General features: G+C 42.0%; 3 protein-coding genes across 5 annotated transcripts; 1 reads left to right on the top strand and 2 right to left on the bottom strand.

Moving 5' to 3' along the window:
• Positions 1–11,556: 11,556 nt before the first annotated feature.
• On the bottom strand, positions 11,557–12,961 carry LOC110684876. Its single transcript, XM_021861314.1, has 3 exons — positions 12,594–12,961; positions 12,270–12,546; positions 11,557–12,219 (listed from the first exon to the last, which is right to left on the bottom strand). Exons 1-3 carry the CDS (start codon positions 12,959–12,961, stop codon positions 11,557–11,559), a joined length of 1,308 nt encoding a protein of 435 aa, XP_021717006.1.
• LOC110684794 lies at positions 12,110–19,128 on the bottom strand. Of its 3 annotated transcripts, XM_021861224.1 has the most exons (6): positions 18,346–19,128; positions 17,624–17,673; positions 16,521–16,838; positions 16,398–16,450; positions 15,410–16,316; positions 12,110–15,327 (listed from the first exon to the last, which is right to left on the bottom strand). In XM_021861224.1, the coding sequence occupies exons 5-6, from the start codon at positions 15,651–15,653 to the stop codon at positions 14,273–14,275; spliced, it is 1,299 nt and encodes a 432-aa protein (XP_021716916.1). In that variant the 5' UTR covers positions 15,654–16,316; positions 16,398–16,450; positions 16,521–16,838; positions 17,624–17,673; positions 18,346–19,128; the 3' UTR covers positions 12,110–14,272. The 3 variants fall into 3 exon arrangements, with proteins under 3 accessions (XP_021716916.1, XP_021716918.1, XP_021716917.1); XM_021861226.1 differs by having other exon boundaries at positions 16,521–17,673; XM_021861225.1 differs by having other exon boundaries at positions 16,521–19,128.
• Positions 19,129–21,178: 2,050 nt separating this feature from the next.
• LOC110684875 lies at positions 21,179–21,874 on the top strand. Its single transcript, XM_021861313.1, has one exon. It carries the CDS (start codon positions 21,179–21,181, stop codon positions 21,872–21,874), a length of 696 nt encoding a protein of 231 aa, XP_021717005.1.
• Positions 21,875–25,957: the final 4,083 nt, after the last annotated feature.

Genomic DNA, 25,957 nt, shown 5'->3' with positions numbered 1-25,957 from the left:
CCGAGACAAGTCAAGTTCTGCCATTTTCACGAGGACACAGGCAATGATACCAATGGATGCTATATCCTCAGGCGGCTACTGGACCGCCTAGCTAATGAGGGGGCTCGGAAGCCCTACCTTGTGAAATCCAAGGGCAACTCCCGGGCCAATAATGGACAGCCGCCCAAAAAGCCCGAAAATCTTGCTATAAGCTCCGACACTAATGAGGAGCAAATCATGACCATAGTAGGCGGCTTGGAGGTCAACTCGGTAGATGAGGTCCAGGTGTCGAAAGACACCTTCCCTGAGGTCATCATCTCCGAGAAGGACCGGGGCAAGGTCAGGCGGCCTCATGACGATCCCATAGTCATCGAGTGCAAAGTCGCTAATCAGCGAGTAAGCCGGATCCTCATTGATACCGGGAGCTCGTCTGACCTTATCAGCAGTAGGTGCTTGGCGAAGCTCAAGTACAAACCTAGTAGCATGCACAAGGCCTCTCATCCCCTGGTAGGGTTTGGGGGAGCTGTGGTGCATCCGGTGGGAAGGATTGACCTACCCATCCGGTTAGGTGAGAAGGGGGAGGGGCGACATATGGTCGTCAAATTCTTGGTGGTCGAGGAATTGACCACCTATAACCTAATCTTGGGTCGTCCTACCCTCAACAAGTCCAAGGCAGTCATCATTCCGTCTCTCATGTTGCTGAAGTTTGAGAGGGATGATGGGTCAGTATGCTCCCTAAGCAGAGATCAGAAGGCGGCGAGAGAATGCTATCTCTCAAACGTCAAACCCACTGTGGAAGCAGCTTGCCAGAGTGGGAAGTCTGCTGATTTTGATGACTGTCAGGACGCCGCGCCTGCTCCCAAGGCAGCCGACAAGAAGAGAAAGGCGGATCACTTAGTGGCCGTCAAGAAAGAAAAGAAATAGCAATCACTGATCAGGGAACGGTCGGATGATCTCTGTCCCCATCCGTCTGGTGATAATATTTACATTGTTCTGGATGACAGCCGGCCAGATGGAACTGTGAAGGTGGGGACGGTTGCCTTTGCAAAGTTGGGTGCAGAATTGCACCAGCTGCTGAAAGAATTCAAAGACATTTTTGCCTTTGAAGTGGAAAAGATGTCAGGCGTTAGCCCGGATCTTGTTGTCCACAAACTCTCCGTGGATCCAAAAAAGAAGCCGGTTAGGCAAAAGAAAAGAAATCACGGTGAGAAAAGATCTCAGGCGGCTACCGCTGAGGTCAAGAAGTTGATGGATGCCGGGTTCATTCGACAATGCTACTACCCAGATTGGGTAGGCAATGTCGTTCTTGTGAAAAAACCAAATGGTACCTGGCGGATGTGTGTTGACTACACAGATCTAAACAAGGCATGTCCAAAGGATAGTTATCCACTCCCAAAGATCGAAAGCCTAGTAGATTCTACAGCCGGCCATGCCTTGATGGAATAAACGTCTTTTGGACCTTAAAAGGCGTAGGGATGGGGCTTACAGGATTCCATTTGCGAAATAGGGCGGGCCAGGCTGTAGAGGACATCTTCTAGTAAGAGTCCGTCTTCCCATGCCTTTCGGAAGTTCTTTTTCCGTCAGTGTGAAAGTTAGAGAGTTTTATGGACGCCTACTCAGGCTTCCATCAGATACCCTTATGGAAAAAAGATCAAGAAAAGACGGCATTCGTCACTAATCAAGGGTTATTCTGCTATACGGTGATGCCGTTTGGGTTGAAGAATGCGCCTGCTACCTTCCAGCGTATGATTAATACCATCTTCATTAATCAAATTGGGAGAAATGTAGAGGCGTACATTGATGATATGATAGTCAAATCCAAGTTCCAGACGGATCACCTTGCTGACCTCCAAGAAACCTTCACCACCCTCAGGCGCATAAGGTCATGCTGAATCCCAAAAAGTGTGTCTTTGGTGTTGAGGCTGGGAAGTTTCTCGGATTTTTAATTGATCAAAGAGGCATAGAGGCAAACCCGGAGAAGATACAGGCGGTTATTGACATGAAGTCACCCCGCACTGTCAGAAAAGTCCAGAAATTAACCGGTTGTCTGGCGGCATTGGGAAGATTCCTCAGCCGTTCAGGTGACAAGTGCCTCTACTTCTTCCAGGCAATCTAAAAGAAGACAAGGTTTGAATGGGGGGAAAATGCTGAGGCGACATTCCAAAAGCTAAAAGAGCACCTTCACTCTCTACCCCGGCTGGTCAGTCCTTTAGCTGGGGAGGTTCTCTACATGTACTTGGTCGTCTCAGATCACGCCCTCAGTGCCGTCCTCTTAGCTGAAAGAGATGGCAATCAGCTCCCAATCTACTTCATTAGCCATGTGCTTAAAAGTGCTGAGCTACGGTACCCCCTGGTTGAAAATTTTGGCCTCGCCCTTTTCATGGCCATGAAGAAGTTGAAACCGTACTTCCTGGCACATCCGGTGGTGGTTTATACAGAAAGGGTTACCTCCAGCCGTTGCTGAAGTGCGTTAACCCAGAAAGGGGAAAGGAGGTGCTAGAGGACTTGCATGCGGGCTTTTGTGCATCACATATAGGTGGCAGGACTCTAGCAAGGAGGGCCAGGCGACAAGGCTACTTCTGGCCCACCCTTGAGGCAGACGCCATGGAATTGGTGAAGAAATGTGACAAGTGCCAAAGGTTTGGCCGGCTCATACACCGTCCGGCAACAGACCTGACGGCTATCTACTGCCCGGTTCCATTTGCAAAATGGGGAATGAACATCTTAGGTCCCTATACGCCTGCCACAGGCAGCAGAAGATATATTCTAGTGGCTGTAGATTACTTCACCAAATGGGTAGAGGCAGAGGCGGTCAAGGGCATTAAGACCAAGGATGTCATTTCCTTCATTTGGAGGAACATCATCACCCGGTTTGGGGTTCCTATGTCTATGGTCTTTGACAATGGCCCTCAGTTTGAAACACCTACCCTTAAGAGTTGGTTGGGAGATCAGGGGATCTCGCATTGCTTTGCATCTGTGGGCCGCCCCCAAGCAAACGGTCAAGTTGAGGCCTTCAACAAACTCATCTCAGACGGTATAAAAAAGAAGATTGAAAGAGCTGGCGGTCTTTGGGCGGATGAGTTACCTCACGTCCTTTGGGCCATCAGAACAACTGAAAAAGGGGCAACCGGTGAAACCCCATTTCTCATGACATACGGCACTGAAGCCGTCTTGCCAATTAAACTTTATGAGCCAACACTCCGAGTCATGCTCTATGATGAAAAGGCTAATTAGGAGGCCATGCGTCTTGCATTGGACTCACTCCCGTAGCAAAGAGGCAATGCCGCCTTGCGTCATGAGATTTACCGCATGAGAATGACAAGAGCTTACAATAAAAGAGTGCACAAATGGCCCTTGAAAGTGGGAGATTTTGTGCTAAGAAAAATGGAGGCAACCGGCAGGGCCAATGAACAAGGGAAGCCAACCCCTAATTGGGAAGGCCCCTACCAGATTTATGAAGAGAGGCGGCACCTACCGCCTGGAAACTCCAGACGGCAGGCAGCTAGCCAGAACTTGGAACGTAGATAACTTGAAAAAGTACTACTTCTAAGACTTGTAACCTTTTGTAAATAGAGTATTAATGAAAGAAATGCTTTATTTAACTTATTTTCTGTTTTATACAAAGCCCCGGATGTGTAATACACAACCGGGCAAATTTTGAGGCCAAAGGCCAGATTTTCTTAATTATTGTATATTGTAGTCTTGATTGTGCAATGCACAACCGGGAAAAATTTGAGGTCAAAGGCCAAATTTTATCTTACACAAACCGCCTGCTTCAACATGAGCAGGCATCCGGCGACGCCCCTTTGGGTGAAATCGTCGAAGAGAACATCTCCCATTTGGGTGGTACATTGTTTTGTCCAACGAACAAGCGCCTAAAAACTAACTGTCCAGGTTGAAACAGCTGCTTGAATATGCAATTGAAATCGAGATACCTCATGTTGCTCCCAAGTGGCACAGACGGTTCCCGAAATCTCGATCAGAAATACACAGCTTGTGCTCAAAAGCATCCCAACCGGTCGTTCGCCAACCACTTCACTTAAAAAGGAAGGTTGAGATGCAGCCGCATGACGCTTCAAAGTAGCAAGCGGTCACTTAGCCATTACCATTTAATCTTCCAACTCAACCGCATGTCGCCCAAAGTGGCACGGCCAGTACTTATGGTCTGGATCAGGTAAAACTGATCCTCACTCAAAGTTACTACAGCCGGTCAAAGACCTCTTATATCCTGTCAAACAGTTGGATAAGTGATGGACAAAAGCAAATTCTGTCTGCTATCCTTACTTGGCCAAATTCAACAACTCTCAATATGTTCTAGGGACCGCCTGTTTATTCCCCGGATGCTTGTTTGAACGGTTGCGTGCTTAGCATAGGACAGCTACCACGCACACAACCGTCCAGGGGCAAGAACGCTCACACATCCGGGATATTGCATACAAACCAAAAATGCAATAAATTCAAAAATGCAAAAAAATCAAAAACCGAAGCAAAACGAAACTGGTGAAAATTGAAGGAGAAATTGAAAGATTAAATTGAAAGCCGACCCAGCCGGCAAATGTATAAATTGGCTTATAGCCAAAGGAAATTGTTAACCGGACCCATGTCCGGGAAAGGAAAGATACATATACATACACGGCACGCAGGCCGGAAAGTTGAATAAAGCAAGCTTAAGTCTGAGCCGGGTCCTTGGATGCGGCCTTGGAAGCAGGAGCGGGGACGGTCTCTTCTTGATTTTCAGCATGGGGCCCGTCTGAGCCCATCTCCGCCTGCATGGCCTCGATCTCCTTTTTAGCCCATACCTCATACGGCTCCGGAGCCGGAGCCGGCTGGTTTGTCTCTTGGGCCAAAATGGCAAGATCAGCGTACTTGTAGGCTAGTTCCCAGGCGGCATAGTCTGCCTCCGGATGTATCAGGGACCAAGCCATTTGCATGCGGTTTACGCAGTCTTGCTCATTCTCTTCAATGAGCCGGCTCTGTTCCGCCTCCAAGGTGGCTTGGAAATTCTGGCTGGCAGAGGCGGCCTCTTTCTTCAAACGGATGTTCTCCGTCAGCAGAGAGGTGTTCTCCTTCCTGGTCACCTCCAACAGCTTGGTGGAGTCTGCCGCCTTCTTCACCTCCGCCTCAGCGTTCTCCTTCTCCGCCTGGAGGTTGTGGATCTTGGTATGGGCTTCATTGAGGGATTTCTGAAGCGTCTTGATGGAGTCCGCCTGTTTCATGATTATGCTTTTAGTTTCTAATTCATGCACAATCATGGAATATTGGGCAACGTTATGTGCCTCAGACACATCCCGTTTAGCCCGTCTTACCTCCTCTTGCTTGCGGGCGTAAGCCTTTTTTAGCCCTTCCACGCGCAGCATGGACTACAAAGGCACAGACGGTGTTAGAAGGTCAAACGGCATAATCACTTTGAAATATTTAGTTAGAAGAATTCATACCTCAGCCAGACTGACCATGACTCGGTCAGCATTGAAGGTGTTGATCCCTGGGATCGCCTCCTTCTCTTCCCTTGGGATGGCCTTCATCATGGCCCGGACGTACTTTTGTACATCCGTCCAGCGAGGGGAGAGATCTGCACCACAAAGAGACGGTGAGAAAGCTACATACGTCCCTCCTATTGACTGCCGGCTGCCAGAAGAGTCTTCTGGCTGGAGATGGGAGTGCGACTTGACCCGCATAGGCTTGCCAAGCAAAGAGGGGTTGAAGGGAACTATTGTACCTTGAGAGATAGGGTGAGGGTCTTGATTGCCATCAGTCGGCACAGAGGCACCGGACGTCCTAGGCGGCGCCGCCTCCCTGGATGCCTCAGGGACATCCGGCTGCCTGGAGGTTAGATCAAACCTTTGACAATTTTCCCTCCAACCGTCAGGCGGCTGGGAACCGTCTGGGAGGAAGTCTTCCTCGCCTTGCTTGGAGCAGCCGTCCTCCCCCGGCCGGGGTCGGATAAGCTTTGTTAGAGAGCGACGCGCCTTGCTCCCATCCTGCGTCAACAAACAAGCATGAAGGTCAGTCGGCAAAAATTTACAAGAAATACGAAGAATTAAAGAGCAGGTGTATACCTTATTTTTTTCCGCCTGGGCGGCCTTTTTCTTCTCCGCATTCTCCTTGCGGATATCGGCTGCAGATTTGGTCGGTGTCTTGTCTGCGGGCAACATGGCCAAGGCTTTCACTGCAGAAAAGAAACCGCCTGATTAGAAGAAGAGAAATGATTAAAAATATTAAAAGCATAAAATATGTGCAAGCGGCATAATGGAGCCAGACACTATTGCGACCTACGTTTCTTAAATTGGGTGCTTAACCCACAGGCGGATAAAAACGCCTCATCTCGCAGGAACTCGTGTTTGGGTACCCAATTCTTGGGCACGCTTATTAGTTCCCCGGTTGAGAGGGCGGTTGTGGTGAGCTCAAAGAACCCCGCCTCTATTATTCTCTCGTAGTCCTCATCCGGGACTCGAGGCTTCTTACACTTGTGACCAAGAAGCTCGGGCTTCCGGTTGTAGGTCCTGAACTCTCGGCTTTCCTCCTTAGTGGGAGCAGAAACCAGGTAGAACCGGTTTTTCCAATCTGACCACTTGGACGGTTTGTCCAGTGTCATCAGGTACTGGGGGTAGGTGGTCAGTGTGTACCAGGCTCTCCATCCGCCTGGGCTCCGGCTTAAGTAATGCATGTGGGCGAAGGCCTCCCAGCCGGCGTTTAGATTCTGCATCTCGCAGGCGGCAATATACCCCAAGATGTTAACCCAGGAATTGGGGGTTAACTGCCAAATGTCCAGACCATACCCTCGAAGGATGGCCTTAATAGTGTTGTGAAGAGGGAAGCGTAGGCCGGCTAGAAAGGCCGCCTCGTAGCAGCCAAAGTATCCGTCTGCATTTCGCTGGTTGTCTTCCCAAACTATTGTGCCCATCTCAGGCGACACGATAATTTTGTAATCCACTCCTAGAGGCCGCATGCGGATAAAGTCCCCTAGATTTCTAGCCATGCTAGCCCGGTCTTTAGCAGAGACGGCGATTAGGAGGGGATCGCCCTTATTATTCCACGTGGGCCTCTCCTCCTCCTCGCTATCTACAACCGGTGTAAGATAGCTACTGCTACTGCTTTGCTCAGAGCCTGAGGAAGAGGCGGTCTCCCCGTTGCTCTCATCCCCAGAAGATCCTTCCTTCTCAATCCTGGAAGGAGAGGCGGTATCATCGCCGCCTTCATTATTTGACCCCAGAATTCTATCACTGGGTGTGCTTGGGGTACCTCTCGGGGATTCCCTTGTCATCTCAGCCTGATTAGATCCAGGCGGAAATTCTTCAGAGGTTTCTCCTCTATATTCTGGATCTACGGCTGTTTTCCTAGTCCGAGCCATTGCGTCCTGCACAGAGACAGAGACGGTCGATTTGGGAGATGAACAAGGGGAATCCCAGAGGCGGCTCCCCCAGTCCTAGACTCAGCCGTACCAGGGGATCGGTTGACCCCTAAATCGTAGTGTCCCGTGTGTGTGTTGGGTGAATCCATTATTCTAACAACCTATGCAGCCAGAAAACAACTCAAAAAAGTTGCAAGGGACAGAGACGGTACCTTGAAGTAGAAGAAAAAGCTTGCTAACAAAAGGAGCTTGGAGTTGTTGCTTGAAGATACCCCAGACGGTATCCTTTTGAATTGCAACTGAAATTTCGTAAAGAAAGCAATCGTTATTATATAGTGACTCAAAGGAACCACATGTGGAAGAGGTCGGCTGTGGTCGTATTGAAAAATGTAAAGAAAGAAAATGGGCTGGCGTTCTCAAAGAAAACTGCCCCAAGATACCCCAGGCGGTGAGTTACCGGCTGAGGGTTATTGCAAGCAGCTTATGAGGAAAAATTGCTCAGAGATACCCCAGACGGTATAGAACCGGCTGTGGGTCTATTGAAAGCAATTATTAAGAAAGCCGCCCAAGAGTCCCTTAGACGGCATAAGACTGGCTGAGGGTCTGATGAAAGCTGGCTTTGAAGACTGCTCAAAGATACCCCGAGCGGTATTACACCGGCTGTGAGTATACTGAACGCAAGTCATGAAAGAAATTGCTTGAAGATGCCCAAGACGGTGTAAACCGGCTGAGGGTCTAGTGAAGCAATTCAAAAAAGAAAGCTGCCTAAAGATGCCCCAGACGGTGTAAACCGGATGTGGGTCTATTGAATGCAATTCATGAGGAATTGCTTAAAGATGCCCCAGACGGTGTAAGACCGGTTGTGGCCCTATCAGAAATCAAGAAGAAGAAGCTGACTAAGTCAGAACGGTACCTTAGTGAGACGAGCGAAGAAGCACTCAACCGATATCCGGACGTATTGGAACTAAAAAGCTGTTTGAAAGAAAGAGCAGCCGTGATCAGTGTTCTCTTTTTCTCTCAAGGAAATTTTCTCAAAGATTTGCAAAAGTGTGGAATGAGAGGAGGGCGGTTCCTACTTATAGGGAAACCCAGAAGGCGAACCATCACTTCCTCTTCCCAAAATTTCAAATTCAAAAAATAGAGGGAGGGAGACGAACGGTCACCTTCCCAGAATGTGACAAATGTCACAGGTGTCACGTGGCCAGCCATGTCACACCTGTGAGGGGCAAATGTTTGGGGTAAAAATTACCCCTGCCACGTGGCCAAATGGGGGGCTGACACGTGTCATCCCCGTAGAGGGTCAATGACATCCAATCAGAGGCTGCCACGTGGCAAGATAACCCTAATGGGGGAACATTCTTTCTTCTACTATAAATAGGGGAAAGTCCTCATTTATTACACAATTGACTCAGTCATAATACAAACACATTTACCGAGCAATATTAATTGCAGAATCTCCCGGAATCCGAGAGACCAATTTACCTTCCGCGTCCTTTGTTACCCAGACGCACTCTAACTTGATCGTCGGAGGCGGAACTCCTATCAACCGGAGTCTCCGTGCTTTTGCAAGTACAGGCGGTCGATCCCAGTTCTGGTGCTGTAACTCTCCCGCAGGACACATCAAAAGACCCCGAAACAGTAACCTATGTTTGTTGTTAAATTGTTATACTTATTGTATGAAATTAGTGCATTGGTCTGATGATAAAGTAAGTATAAATTCAGAGTGATTCAGTTTGGTTATGATGTTTCAGAAGTGGACTATGCTCAATTTTAAAAAGTCATGCTGATGTAGGAGTTGTATTTAAAAGAAATGTTGCAAATGTAGTTCTTTGATAATTGTAACAATCTGTGTTTTGCAATTTCAGAGCTGCAAGTGTATCTTTAACATCCAAAGCAACTGTAATTTAAAAGAATTATTGCAAGTCAAAAGCATGCTCTAATATAAGCTTAAAGCAACGGTAATAGGCATATATTAATAATAAAGCTTTTATACATAGAAGCTTAGAAAAACTGCTAAGCACAGTTAATGTTGTACTTGGGTGTTTTCTAGGAACATATACTAATTGTTTATGTCACCTTTAAAACCCCTCAAAAGATTTAGGTTAAGTCAGATACCTGGGTAATGTTAAACAACACATACTAATGTATGCGCTTTTAACCCCTACAAAAGAAACTGCACTACTGATTAACTATAATTTACATAAGTAGTTGCAAACTTCAACCGTTGCTGGGAGGATCCACTGCAAAATTCCCTGAACAAAAAGACAAGTGCAAATCAGTGCAAGCAATAGCAAGTGAAATTAGTATAAATTAAACAAGTATTAATTATGAAGATAAAACCTTAGGGCTGCAAAAGTATGGTTCGTATCACATTAAAAGCAGTTCATTACCTTTCAGAAGACAACACAATTCCCGGAACTGACTTAAGAGCCCTGGCAGCCGTTGCAGCAACACACAGCAAAAACCAATAAAGGTGGAAGCTAGGTCTACCTTACAATTGCCAAAAGGAACCATTAATACATCAACTCGGGAATGCCACATAAATGGATTAGCTTCTAAAGCTACTGCAATATTGATATAATAGTAAGCAAGCCAGCATTCCGCTAGCTTTTACTCCATGTCAAATTTCCATTATCTTTGCATTATCCACTTTGTTAATAGAAGCAAAAAAGAGGGCTCAACTGAAGGTATCCACTTTGTTAATAAAATAATAGCAAACTGATGATTCAACACAGCTAAATAGGCAAATTGCAAGAACATAAAATTGAATTGTGTTGAGAAAATTAACATTTTGGAATAAATAAAAAACAAAAAGACAAGTAATGAAATACAAAACTATAAAATAAAAAATAAATAAAAAAATAAAAAAAATAAAAAAATAAAAATAAAAAAGGCTAGAAATCTAGCTGTCTTAGTGGTTGCAATTTGAGTTCATTGGTGTAAGAATAGCTCTCTTAGTAAAGATATCGTTTCAGCATACAGTGAGACATACAAAACAAAAAGACAAGTTATGAAATACAGAACTATAAAAATAAAAGAGACATATGACTATATGAGTATTGGAAAATAGAATGTTGGTTCAGATCTCTAGTCAGATGCAAATCAATTCAGGATGTCATATCGCAGTCAAACGACCAATCATACACAAATTGAGGAGCCAATCATACATAGATTGAGATACATCATACATAGATAGAGATACCATAGCAGATTCAGTACGACAGTACCTTCGGAATAAGGATACTACTTCAACTAACACGAGCTGAATTGTACCAACCTGAAAATCGTACCTCTTACCAGTACTCTCACGAAAGGTCTCTATCATTTCTGTCAGCCTCCTTTGCTTGACAACTTCAGGAACATCATCAGTATAGTTCCTATGCGCATGAGTTTTCTCCCTCATGCTGTAGGCAAACATGTATGCCATATCGTAGCTTATAGCCTTGATGAGGCCAACTGTATCTCTAAATGCCTCCTTTGTTTTCACTTACCAATCCACTAAAAATACTTCAAACGTCACAAAAAAAAAAGGCCTAATTTCAAATTGATCCTCAATCCATCTCTCATCACTCAATCAATCAAATTAAAATTCCATCAATTCCACAAAACACAAACAAACATCATTGACAACACACAAATCACAACACAAATCAGAAAATCATTACAGATATCCTAACATAAGAAATAGCACAGAAAAATTTCCCAGAATTTAAAAAAAAAAAAAGATCGAACATTCAAAATCAAAAAAGGAATAAATAAATAAAGCCCGGACTTTAGAATGCATAGAAATAAAATCCCTATTTTTAACCAAATTGAATCGAAACCACCCCCAAAAATTTGAACTAATTAAATCAATTCGGAAAAACTCAAATTTTAAAACGAATGGAATTGAATCGAGAAAACCCCTAAAATGTATCCTGCAACAAAACACACACAAACACAGAGACCTAAATCCACCCACCCACATGTATATATACAACATACCGTCCTAGCCCTAAAAGCAGTATCCGTACTCTAAGCATCAATTTTTTAAGGTCAAAAAGTACAAAGCTAAGACAACAAGCAACACAGTTTCTCTACCCCTCCCAAAAAAAGGGAAAAAAACAAACACATTTTCAAAAGCTATATATCTACCTAGGTTTCAAAACAAATTAATTCAAGCGAAATTTGTGAATCAGACACGGGACTGATGTTGCAAAAAACACATACCTTTGACCTAAAAGGGCACGTTACACATCACTGGAACCTTGAGTTATGCTGGTCAAGCGCAAGACATCATATGAGACAACATTCTTAGTAAAGTTGGCTGTATACTGTGCTGGAGGACGTGAGGTGTGGACAGTTATTTTTCTAGCTTCCTTTGCTCGAGAGAGAGCAACATACAATTGTCCATGAGAAAAGCAGGGTCGGGGAAGATAGACACAGACTTGATTAAGGGTCTGTCTTTGACACTTGTTTATGGTCATTGCGAAACTCAGCTTTATTGGGAACTGGTTTCTTTCAAACTGGAAAGGATACTTCGAAGAAGCAGAAGGTCTCAGACGAACTCTATGTATGAGCACATGTTGACCAGCATACTGGCCAACAGCTATGACACACATAATGACATTTGGGAAAAATTTCTTGCATATTAGTCGTGTACCATTACATAGGCCGGAGGAAGGAAGTATATTATGTAGCAAAATAACAGGGCAATCTTCCTTCAACATGAGTTCATGAGGGCTCATACCTCCTGGGCACAACTTGTTTATAAATTCTGTTGGGCACACATTGCACATGTCATCAAGAACACTGTCAAAGCTTTTATACACTACAGGATCACCTGGAAATTCTTCAATCATTACAGCATTTATAAGATCGACATCATCGTTCATTGGTGTAAGAATAGCTTTCTGAGTAAAGAGATCATTTCCAAAGATACCTGTTCAGGGAACGTGGTCACCATGATTTCTTTGACAGGATCTACATCAGGTACAAGAGGCCTTACAATTTCCATAGGTAACTGAACATATCCATTATCTGTTTGCTGTAGTTCTCCGTTTCCCAAGGACAGCAAAAAAATAGAATACTGGGGATCATCCCGAGCTCGTATATTTTCAGTGAGTTTAAATTTTGTAAGCTTAGGCCACAAGTATGAGGTAACAACGGTAGCCCCAACTGCTTCACGTTGTGTCTTATGCGGGACAACTGGCAGAACTTGTCGGAAACTCCCCCGAAGACTACAAGTTTACCACCAAATAAAGATGTATTTTCACATAGATCTTGCAATAGCATATCTAAGGATTCAAGATTTTCTTTATGTGCCATTGAAGCTTCATCCCAGATTATCAAAGTTGCCTCTTTTAGAAGTGCTGCAAGGCTACCTTGTTTGGGAACAACACATGCCCGGGAAGAATCAGAATCAATTGGGATCTTAAACCTTGAATGTGCCGTTCGACCAGAAGGAATGTTTGCAGCTGCAATTCCAGAAGTAGCTGTAGGCAATACAATCTTGTTCATGAGCCTAATTTCAGCATACAACGCTTTGTAGAGGAAGGTTTTCCCTGTGCCACCAGGACCATCAATGAAAAAGGCACCAGGTTGTTTATTTGTAACATGCTGCATGATTGCAATGCACCACCATACACCTCCCATTCGTTACCAGTACAGCAGAAGGCAGAGGGGACAAAGACAAAACCAGCAGCAGGGAAACACCACCAACCCGCAACACTCACGAGCCCAACCTTAAGCTACTGCACACTGCCACTCTTGGCTTATTAGTTTACTTTGCTTTTGCTTTGCTTTTTAGAAGAGGGCAAGAAATAGTTATTGTAACAATTAAGGCTATTGCCATGTCATGTAGTAAGAAGGGTAGTATAAGTAGTAATCTAAGAAGACGAGAGGGGCATTCAGAAAATTGTATTGAGAACTCTTTGAGACTAATGGCCTAAAGTCATTGCTTGTTCTTGAACCTTTCGGTTATTTATTATCAATCAATCAACCTTCCTCTTCCTGTTTTTGTGTTCTTTCTCTTCCTTAGTCTCTCAAGGGCGCTGTCCGTTGCAATGATGCAAGTAAAGGTCTGAGTTGGATTTAGACGCTCTCTTCAGTCTATGCATTCTTGAGGAATGGGTGCATCTAGAGCATCAATTATGTTTTTTGTTCGTCGTATCTCTGTATCAAGTTGTTCATTGACCTCTTCAATTCCAAAGTCTTTCAGAGATCTGCCCATTGCTTCTAAATGCTGTTCTATGGAATTAACAGTTAGCTGTCTAATCCTAGACAAGTCAGACGGAAACTGATTTCTGAAATCATCAGACAGAAATGGATAATATTTGGTCCATAATGCTACAGGTTCACTTGGCTGGCAGAAGATTAGTATAGTTGCAAAGAGGCGCCTCAGTGCAACAGGCATCTGTACTTCATAGGCCTCGTTAAGACATGAACTGGCAAGATCTTCTGCTTCAAGTAACCCTAGCTTCAAAGCGGCTTCTTGGAAAGTAGAGCATACAAAGCCATGCACAGTCCTGAGGTGTTCAAATGACCTAGGACTCCTGGCATGCAGTAGCAATAAGCGCAAATAAAACCGTTCTCCTTCCGCTGGAAACACAAAGCTAATCGACCCACCTGAAATCTATCCCTCTCTCTTTCAATGCACTCCTTACTTGATGCATCCCATCTATAATGTTCACAGAATTCACTATATAAATAACCTGTTCCTCCTGGAATCGCGTCATTCATAGCAAAGAATCCAGTGAGATGGGTCTGTGAACGTCTTGAATTCGCAAAAACACCATTTAGTCTTTCAAATGGATGTAGGTGGAGCGTTTGCTGGTTTGGCAGGTGAACCTGCAGCAGGAGAACTGAAGGGTACATGTCAAACAAATCCAACGCAAAAAGTCTCCATGCAGCTTCACAGGGTGAAACCCACCTCCCTGACTGGAATTGTTGGATTTCATCAACAACTTAACCATTTGTTGGAACAACATTGTAAGAAACCTTGTCGTGCCCTTTGTACACGTACTTGTACAAATATTTCACAGCTTTGATTGTAGAACAGACCTCAATATTAATATGGCAATCAAACAGAACAGAAAGATAAGGATTGTAAGGAATCACCCACCTATTATCAAGCGTAGCACCCCTAACCCTGGCTGTTTCACCAGTGTCTCTTCTCCGATATGTTGGAAACCCATCTTTGTTAGTTGTTGTGTGTGGTGAAAATTTCTTAGGAAAGTTGTTCTTACACTTTGGCTTCTGGCCCTTTTTACGCATACAAGGGCACTGCGGATTCAAATGGCCACAAGGGCCATGCATCATATGCCTGAGTATGATTTTGCGTAATATTGGATCACTTGCAGGCGGGATCTCTGCACAAACAAATTTGTCATAATCCTCAGGACACTTCATTTTTGACCCACCCTTCAGAATGATCAAGAAATGTCCATGAGGCAAGCCTCTCTTCTGAAATTCAATGACATAAATCATCGCCGAGACCTCAACAAAAACCTCGTTCTCCATAATTTCTCTTTTCAAAACCAACAGCTTCGCTCGAAACACACGCGCCACCAAATCTGGCCGATCTTGTGGTAACTCGCCAAGGGCCAACTCAGACTTAATCTCTTGCCAATTTGCATTACATGTGATTGTAATAAAGAGATCTGGTTTCTCATATCTCTTAACCAATGTCATGGCATTTAGATAGCGTTTTTTCATGTCTCGAGGTCCACCAATAAAAGTTGGTGGTAAAATAACTCGTTGCCCAACATTAGATGCTAACGTCTCCCCACTCTTTAAAGAGTTCAAGATACCTTGGTAAAGGTCTGATCTTATAGTTCCCTGATTGTTGCGGAAGTAGTCCAAGCAAGTGCTTTCCATCTTTACATACATGTCTACGACATATTGTTGTAACAGTCTACCAGTTCGCAACAACATATTGCCCGGCCGCATCTGCAACAGGAAAGCGTAATACTCTCGAGGAGAAATATATTTGTCTGCTCTGGTGCGTTTGCCAGCTGCCCCTGCAATGGCAATGAATGAAAATCCGATCAAACACGAGTTCTAGTAGCAAAGAACATTAAGTGGTAAATTGGATAAACAAACCCCATGGTATGTAGCACTTATGGGACGCTTCCGCATCCAACAGCTCTTCAGCAGTATGAACAAAACAAGATAACACAGGATCCACCTGTGCGGCTGTTTGCTGTCGACCACCCCAGGATCTTTTTTTTAACCCTTGGTTCCATCCACTCTCTCCCCGGGGAAATAAAAGAGGGTACTGTAGAGGGTCATAGCACCCATAATGGTGGTAGATACGATGGGAGACATTTGATTTTCCTGAAACCATTATATGAGGGCTAGAGCTATGACTCGATGATGCATTGTCAGGCCAAATTTCAGCAACTTCATCAGTAGTCGGAGCATTGTATACACGCTGATCCGGCACCGCACTTTGGTTAAGGACAATTTGAGTTTCCTCTGTCTGCAACTTCTTTCAAAGAACGAAAGAAACAAGCATACGGGTTCTTTTCCGATACGCGCATCAGAATAGCAATGATATCCTCCCGCAATTCCGGAAAGCAGCCAAGCCTATTTGCAGCTTCATGCTGGCCATCATAAAAGTACAGCTGCAAATACTTTGGGTGATCGTCCCTCGGAAGAAGATCTGGAACAAAATGATACAATTGACCATGTAACTTGAACACATAGATTCCTTTACATGTGGTAGCATCAAAATTCCTGCCTAACGAGCTGAATGCAAACAAGTTATTATATAAACGAGCATACTTCCTGAAGTGTACCGCATCTTCCTCCTGGGATATAAATAAGTGTTCAAGTTCTGGAGGATATTCATTCAGAGCAATTTGTATGTCTCCATCCCCACAACAAAAAATTTTGGTTTCTGATGCAAGTATTTTTGTGTGACAATGATGGCAGTAGTGAGCAGCTGGTAATTGCAGCGATTCTCTGGGCAGCAATAAACCAATAGTAGCAGCAGGGATATTCACAACTACAAAGCAAATCAACAAATAGGCTTAAATTAAGGCTATTCATAATAAGACTTTAAACAAGGCAAAAAAAACCAAATTACTCTGATGTGCGCGCTTCCTCTTAGGTGCTCTGCGTCGACAATTTCCTAAGCCACTGCAGTCCAATTGGGGATTCAGGTCATTGTGTAGCACACAGCAATTAAGCATTGTAGAAACTACTATACCTTACTAAAGCAGCTGGAGAGTCTCCTCCAAGTACACCACTCCTCTTAGGTTGTATGTGTCTTAGGAATGCAGGGCACGTGGGCTTACCAGATTGACATTACAACAACATTGTAACAAATGTTAAATTGCTGTGCTATGTGTATGTTGGAAACGTAAGAGTAAAAGGTAACAAAAGGCAGATCACACAGAAACCAGAATAGAGACTATTGAAAAAAGAAGCACTACCCATTGTTAGAGGCAGATGCACCTGTCCACAAACAAATCAAGAAAAACTTGCCTAAGGGACATCGGAAATCACACAGACATCTGCTAGCATCCTGAAGTAAACAGACACAGGGTGTAAAGACCAGCACACTGATAACATACATAAAGTAAAGCAATAATATACAGTATGCTCTTCATCTGGTTTACTGGGGCATTGAATGTGCATAAACAATCGAAACATACAATCCCACACCCAACAGATTCCAAATTCATCTTTAGAGATTCAATGATAAACAATCGAAACATACCATTCATAGTTTTGTTACATACAACAGCACATACTCACCCTTTCTTCAACACAATATGTACCATTTATGATAAATGATACTTATCCAACTTTGCCATCCAAGGCGCAACAGCAAACTAATATTTCTTGTAACCCAAACCGCTTGAAACCCAAGTATCCAAACAACCCCCTCAAACAGACAGCATCACTCAATGAGACCACAAAATATTCAGAACAAAGTGTGTTTTTTCACAGCTAGAAATAATACAAATACCCAAAAATATTACTACAACAATCACATCTGACCTCTCAGCCTCAAAAACATATTATAACTGCCAATCAAATTACAGTTGCAACAAGTCTCACACATCAGCTACTCAACTATAGACAGAGTTTCACAGGCATAACAAAGCAGACCATAAAAAGATTACCAGGGAAAGCACAAACCAAAACTCCGAGTAAGCGACAACACAGCACACACAGTAGATAACAAGAAGAAAGCAAAAAAATAGCCAACACCAACCATAGCAATCAGAACATTACTTTTCGGCAATTAAAAGAGCATACTAAACCCGAATGTATATAGCAGATCACGCTAAGGGCAATATATACCTGCGGAAATCTGAGTAGAACAAGCACCAAGTAATATAGCACAACAGCACCTGCAAGCAACACAAAATTCTGCTCAGCTCACTATAACAGGCAGTAAAACACAAACTCATTCATAAACAATACATCATCGCACAAGCCAACATTTCCTCTATATTATGCTCCTAAAGTATGTACCATTCAATGATCCAACTAATACAAACCAAACAAAACCCGTCACTTTAAGATCTATAAATGGGGAACCAAACCAAAATGATGCCTCCACTAATATAATTTTTTTCCCCCTAAGACACGATTTTTCACACAGCAACAAACAAATTCAAAGTTCACTTTTTAACCAAGAACATTCATATTATTTTTTCTTTTCTTCAGCACAATGGCATATACTGAGAATTTTAAATCTAAACATGTACTCACCAATAGCTAATTATAAAAACTATAAATCTGAAAACCTAACAACAGTATGATAGGCAAGCTTTTTAAAGCCAAAACTGTAATCAAATGATCGATTAATCTAATTTACACAGAAATCTATATAAGATCAGACATTTTAAATATTCTAATTATCTAAATTGCAATTCATTTGTTCCAGTTGAGCAATCAATGTAGGTAAAGATCATTTTCGTCACAGTGTTCTTTAAACCAAGCTCGTTTTTCCAGTAAAAGTCCAATAACAAAAATCAATTAGCATGAAAGAGCAGAATAAAGCTCCAAGAACTCATTACCTGAACCACCTTGATCAGTGAAGAAACAACAGATAGCTCAACTCAAAAGAGAGTGGTCATATATATAGTAAGGGTAAACCGACCCTCTTAAAGCTAACACCTTCCCCAGAAAAAGACAAGATATGAAAAGGCCTTCAAAACTGGGCAAGCTTTTTCTGCCCAAAATTAGGATTCTAAATCATATTTCCAGCAGAGCAGTTGCCATCACCAACCGTAAACAGTAAAAAACCAGCAAGCAACGACCTCAATTGATACAAAAGCAAAAGAAAAAGGACAGTAGGCACACACAAAAAGTAAAAAAAAAAAAAAAAAAATCTTAATCCAAGCAGCACACACCCACCACAAATACAAGCAAAAATCTTATAACCAACTGATTATCTTAACAATATGTATTTAACCCGTAAATTGATTTTTTTTTTTTTTTTTTTGCACACTATTATTCATTCTCTCTCCATAGTATTCTTTTCTCAATAATCAACTGACTTAAAACATTTTTTCATATCTTTCTTGGCATATTTTTCATACATAATTAAATACAAAAAACTTTAGAAAAAAAATCTTTTTTTTTCAATGATAAAGTAGTACATAACACTAAATATGTTGCAAATTATTTGAATATTTTTCTTATTTTACTTAAGTTTAATACATCAATATATATTGTGGAAGGATACATGGAATGTTTTCTAATCTTTTATTTATGTATGTAATTCGTATAAGATTTGTTTTCAAAATAGATATTTTTTAAAAAAAAACTAAAACTAAGGTACTACCTCTGTTTTTAAATACTTGCTCCATTTCTATTTTTTGCATTATTCATTTGTCCTACTTTGACTAATGTTTGTAATTTATACATAAGAAAAAATATAGTCTTATGGGTACTTGTTGGAATTGTCTCATTGAATAGATTATTAATTTTCAATTGTTAGAATTTATACTTATTGATAATTAAAGATATTATTAATCAAATATTAGTATCGGCATACGTGCCCAAGAGAAATGGAGCAAATATTTAAAAATGGAGCGAGTATATACTAAAAATGACACGTGTTATTTTTAGTGTGTCTTTTAGTATAATTAGCGTGTCATTTTTTGTGTGTCTTTTAGTACTCCCTCCGTCCCATAATATAGTTTTTATTTATGTTTTTTCACGGTATTTAAGAAATAGGAGGAAAAAGTGGATGAAGTACATTAATAAAAGTGAAAAGTACAATTATAGACAAAAGTTAAAGAGGGAAAGTAGAAATAGTATAAGCCATGTGCAAAATTTAAGGGTAATTTAGGAAGTACAATGAGTAAAGTTAAAAAGTGAGGGTATGATGGTCTTTACATACTATCCAAAAATAGAAATAGGAACACTATTTTGGATCTTCAAAATAGGAAAACAGGAATTATATTATGGGACGGAGGGAGTATATAGTTATTATTGATTGAAGAGTCAAAATAATCTCAACTTTGGATTATTTTTAAATAATTCGAACTTTGGGTGTTATTCGCTCAAAATGGTCTGAAGTGACCGGTAACTTGTTAAGGAGGTAATTTTTTTTTTGTGTGTGTTTAACTGACATGTGTCACTACATGAATGGTTGAAAATAATTACAAAAAAAAACACCTAGCCCCAACCCATGATAACCCCACCACCACCCATGTCTGGCACACCGAAGTCCCTCCTCCCAACGGCCCAGACCCCCTCCCTTGCCGCCGACATCCCGACGCCCTTTCCCCCAAAACCCCCACCATGAAACCACCTAGTCTAAACCCGAAACCTGTTGGAAGATTTAGAGTGTTGATGGTTGCGCGCTCGCGAACCATGAGGAGCGCCCGCGCTGGGTAAGCGCGGCCGCGCTGAGGTCGCGCCTAAACCGCGGACCTCACTGGAATCTGAAGGTTTGGTAGGAGAAAGTTGGCGCGCCCGCGCGTCATTTGGCGCGCCCGCGCGTCCAAGTGGCACGCCCGCGCCTGGGTCGCACCTAAACCGCGACCCTCTCTAACTTCCAGTATGGAAATTGGCTGGTTTTGGGAGGAGCGCCCTCTCCTAATATAGGAGCGCCCGCTCCTCCTGGTTGGCGCGCCCGCGCTTTGGTCGCGCCTAAACCGCGCCCTCTTCTGCCTCCTTTGTTGAATTTCGGAAGTACAGGAGAGGCGCGCCCGCTCCTGACTAGGAGCGCCCGCGCCACTTTGGGGCGCGCCCATGCCTCCTGGTGGAGCGCCCGCGCCAGTCCTGATTTCGCGAAATTCTGACGGTTATTAAGTCTTTAATAAAAGGCTTAATGAAGATATTCGAGTGACATACAGAATTATTCTTCTTCTCTCCCAAAAAGTATTCTTCACAATTCCTCACAAACTTCTTGCAAACTTTTGTGAGAAATCTCTTACAATCAATCCTTTCTTGTGAATTGTTCATCTTTCATTGATTCTTAGTGCTAAGAACATTGGGCTGTCTTTTGTATCTCAAAGAGTATTTCCGGATTAAACCCAAGCACCGTTGTGGGGGAAATTAAACTCTTTAGGAAAGTATTCATACGCCTAAGACAGAGTATCAAGGAATTAGACTCAAGTGTTCACCGATTTCTCATGTTCATATAGATTGTTAAATCTTGGAGTAGAGGCAAGTACATTATCTTTCACACTAGTGTTTTTCATTGTAATTTCTGAAATACTTTGATATTTTGGTGTTTGGTTGTAATACATTGAATTGTATTTGGATAATTGTATAATTTAATATTAATTATACATGTTTTAGGTTTTGTTCCCACACTTGTTAAAGTTGTTCTAGTTGTTGAATTACTTGAAAACCTAACAATCTAAAGAGTTTAATCCTTAGAAGTAATCAAGCATGTCTAGTGTGAAAGAATTGACCACAAATTTTGTCAAACTCAAGAAGTTTGACGGTGTGGAGTTTCGGAGATGGAAGAAGAAGATGTACTTTCTTCTTACATCTTTGAAAGTAGCCTATGTTATTAGTACTCCAAGGCCTAGTGAACATGAGAAAGAATCCTTGGAAAATGTTCGGGAAATGTCAAAATGGGACAACGATGACTTTATTTGTCGTGGTCATATTTTGAATGGTATGGAAGATGATCTTTTTGATGTGTATCAAAATGTGGAGTCGGCTAAGGAGCTTTGGGAGTCCTTAGAAGGCAAATATATGGCTGAAGATGCTTCAAGTAAGAAGTTTTTAGTAAGTAATTTCAATAATTTTAAGTTTGTTGATGGTCGGTCCATAATGGACCAATTTCATGAATTACAACGAATCTATGGGAACTTGAAACAACATGGTATTTCTATGGATGAATTGTTTGTAGTTTCAAGTATAATTGACAAGTTGCCTGCTAGTTGGAAAAGTGTTAAGCATGAGCTTAAACACAAGAAAGAGGACATGTCTTTGTCCGAGTTGGCCACCCATCTTCAAGTTGAAGAAGGGATAAGAGCCATGGAAAGTGCTAAGGATGGGAATCCTAGCTCATCTACCATTAATTTGGTAGAGGAAAGAAAAACTGGTGCTTCCTCTAGTGGAAAGAGGGAAGAATAATACCTCTTTCAACGGAAAGTCCAAGAAGCAAGCAAACAATAACAAGTTTGCTTGTTGGGAATGCGGTAAAGTTGGTCACCGCAAGAAGGACTGCTTTTCTTACAAGAAAAGTATGGAGAAAGCCAAGGAGGGCCATGCTAGTACTAGCAAGGACCAACCCACCAAAGGTAATCCAATTCATGAGGTTGAATTTAATTCCGGTTTGGATTTAAATGCAACGGATCCTAACATTTTTATGGTGCAGGATGATGACTCATGGTGGATTGATTCGGGGGCTTCAAGGCATGTATGCAAGATGAGGCATTGGTTCAAAACCTTTCACAAGGTTGGTGATGGAGAAAATCTCTTTATGGGGAACAATTCAACCATCAAGGTCCTTGGTAGAGGACAAGTAGAACTAATGTTTAGTTCGGGGAATGCAATCATTCTTAGGGATGTGTTGTATGCTCCGGATATTAGTAGGAATCTTGTATCGGGGCCTTCCCTGAATAGTCTTGGCTATAAACTAGTGTTTGAAGCTAATAGGTGTATTATTACTAGAGGAACAAATTTCATAGGTCGTTGTTATTTATGTAATGGATTATTTAAGCTTTCTTTGAAAGACATGTATGGATTTAATGATTTTTGTTTGAATGTTGATGCAAGTGATAATCATGTTGATTTGAATTTGTTTGATTTGTGGCATTCTAGATTAGGACATGTGAATTATAATAAAATGTTGTTTATGTCCAAACAAGATTTGATTCCATGTTGTGATATTTCTCCTAATAAGTGTTCTACTTGCATGTTGAACAAGATCACTAGAACTCCATTTAAGAGAGTTGAGAGAAGTTCTAACATTTTAGAACTAATCCATAGTGACTTGTGTGATTTTCATAGTACGCCTTCTTTGGGGAACAAAAGATACATGGTCACTTTTATAGATGATTATTCTAGGTTTTGTTACGTGTATCTTTTGCATTCCAAAGATGAAGCTTTAACCAAGTTTGATATTTATAAAAAGGAAGTAGAATTGCAAGTAGATTCATTTATTAAGAGAATTAGAACTGATAAGGGAGGGGAATACTATGATCCAAGTTATTTCCAATCTTTGGGTATAATTCATGAGACAACAGCTGGGTATGCACCACAATCAAATGGTGTAGCTGAAAGGAAAAATAGAACCCTTTAAGAGATGGTAAATTCCATGCTATCTTACTCTGGTTTGAGTGAAGGGTTCTGGGGTGAAGCTATGTTGACAGCATGTCACATTCTTAACCGGGTTCCCACAAAGGGAAAAGAATCTACTCCTTATGAACTTTGGTACAAGAGAAAGCCAAACTTGAAGTATCTCAAGGTTGTAGGGCAATCGTAAGAGTGCCCGGCAACAAGAAAAGAAAGCTCGGTGAAAGAGGCTTGGATTGCATATTTATAGGATATGCTGAGCATAACAAAACCTATAGGTTCTATGTAATAGAACAAAATGACTATATATATGTTCATTCGGTTATAGAGTCAAGAGATGCAATTTTTGATGAAAACCGATTTTCATCAATGAGTAGACCGAAAGATCTACAAATTAGTGCCAATGATAGGGAGATAGTAGAGTTGAATGATAAACTTGAAACTCATGAAAGTGCATTCGATAATGAGAATGTTGAAACTCCTCAATTGAGGAGAAGTACTAGAGAAAGGAAAATTAGGAATCCTCTAGATGACTTCATAATTTATTTGGTTGAAGGATCTAGAGATACCCTAAGTTCTACTACTCCATATTGTTTCAATGTGGATAGTGACCCAAAGACTTATAGTGAAGCAATATCTTCCCAAGATAGTGCATTTTGGAAAGAGGCTATAAATGATGAGATGGATTCCATCATGGGAAATAACACTTGGGTCTTAGAGGATTTACCTTCCGGTTGCAAACCTCTTGGTTGCAAATGGATTTTCACTAGGAAAAGGAGACCGGATGGCTCCATAGTGAAGTTTAAAGCCAGATTGGTTATCCAAGGCTTTAGGCAAAAGCATGGTGTTGATTATTTTGACACCTATGCACCGGTTGCAAGAATAACCTCAATTAGGTTATTAATTGCAATGGCTTCGGTATACAATCTAGTAATCCATCAAATGGATGTGAAAACGACATTCCTTTATGGAGATCTAGAGGAAGAAGTGTACATGAAACAACCCGAAGGGTTTGTTTTGGAAGGACAAGAAGATAAGGTGTGTAAATTGGTTAAGTCCTTGTATGGACTTAAACAAGCACCAAAACAGTGGCATCGAAAATTTGATGACACAATTTTGTCTTTTGGATTCAAGGTGAATCAAGCTGATAAGTGTATATATAGCAAATTTGATGACAAAGGTCATGGTGTCATCATTTGTCTATATGTTGATGATATGCTTATCTTTGGTACAAGTCTACGACAAGTAGAATTGACCAAGGAATTCTTATCCTCATCTTTTCAGATGAAGGATTTGGGGGAGGCGGATGTCATTTTAGGCATCAAGATAATTCGGGACAATGGAAGACTTATTCTAAGTCAATCTCACTATGTTGAGAAAATGATCAAACGGTTCAATATGTTTGATAAGTGTCCTGTGAACACCCCCATGGAACCAAATGTCAAATTGGTTAAGAATTCGGGGAAAACGATTTCCCAATTGGAATACTCAAGGATAATTGGATCCTTGATGTATGCCATGACTAGTACAAGACCGGATATTGCATTGGCTGTGGGAAAACTAAGTAGATTTACTAGTAACCCGGGTGCACAGCATTGGTTTGCAATAAGGAGGGTCTTGAGGTACCTTAAGGGTACGTTAGACTATGGTCTATCTTATAGTGGATTTCCTTTGGTTTTAGAAGGATATTCGGATGCAAGTTGGATCACTTACAAAGAAGATGATTCTTCTGTAAGTGGTTGAGTATTTATGTTTGGAGGAGGTGCCATTTCATGGTCTTCCAAGAAACAGACTTGCATTGCCGACTCCACTATGGCAGCAGAGTTTATAGCTCTTGCTTCAGCTAGTAAGGAAGCTGAGTGGTTGAGGAATCTCATGATTGAGTTGCCTTTATTGTCAAAGCCAATGCCACCGGTGGCAATCCATTGTGATTCCAATTCGGCGTTGATAAAGGCTTATAGTCAAGTGTACAATGGTAAGTCTCGGCATATTTCACTAAGGCATAGCCTAGTGAAAGAGCTTATCCATGATGGGGTCATAAGTCTTGACTATGTTCCAACAAAGTTGAATTTGGCGGATTATTTTACAAAGGCAATGCTAAGATATTCCATCATATTTGCTATGAATGGAATGGGGTTATGTCCAAAAACACAAATTTGTGAAACCCAATCTAACGCTTGAAGAAACATCAAGTCTTAGATTCAATGTGGTTGAATTGCATTTTTGTTTGTTAGCAATATTTGATGACCCATATTGCTATGGTACTTGTGATGTGTAAGGTAGCGTCATTTAAAGTTCTCAAAGGTTTAGAGTTGAGAAGCTCTAAATGTAAGTGTCTTGTCACAAGGGCACAATTACGTATATGAGAACCTACCTATATAAGTTCGAAGTTTAGCCGCTTCAAGAAGTCTAAAAGGACATATAGACTTCGATGAACTTATGAAAGATACGGACACATAGCTGTTAAAGGTGTCAAGTGATGATTAATTCGATTTGTCTTATGTGTACTTCACCTTCGAATGGTTGGATATATCCGTGTGATTCAATCCGTATGGAAATCATGGGATATGATCATCGTTAAGTGTGTTGTACTAGGTGTCAATTCAATCCGAAGGGACATTGACATTGATGCATGAGATGTGGTTTAATTGTAAGATGTGGAGAATGTTTTAAGTAACACTCTAAATGGGGGAGGATTGTTGGAAGATTTAGAGTGTTGATGGTTGCGCGCTCGCGAACCATGAGGAGCGCCCGCGCTGAGGTCGCGCCTAAACCGCGGACCTCACTGGAATCTAAAGGTTTGGTAGGAGAAAGTTGGCGTGCCCGCGCGTCATTTGGCGCGCCCGCGCGTCCAAGTGGCGCGCCCGCGCCTGGGTCGCGCCTAAACCGCGACCCTCTCTGACTTCCAGTATGGAAATT

Source organism: Chenopodium quinoa, unplaced genomic scaffold, assembly GCF_001683475.1.
Source record: "Chenopodium quinoa cultivar QQ74 unplaced genomic scaffold, ASM168347v1, whole genome shotgun sequence".
NCBI classification, from domain to species: domain Eukaryota; kingdom Viridiplantae; phylum Streptophyta; class Magnoliopsida; order Caryophyllales; family Amaranthaceae; genus Chenopodium; species Chenopodium quinoa.
This window is presented reverse-complemented; position numbering and strand designations above follow the sequence as displayed.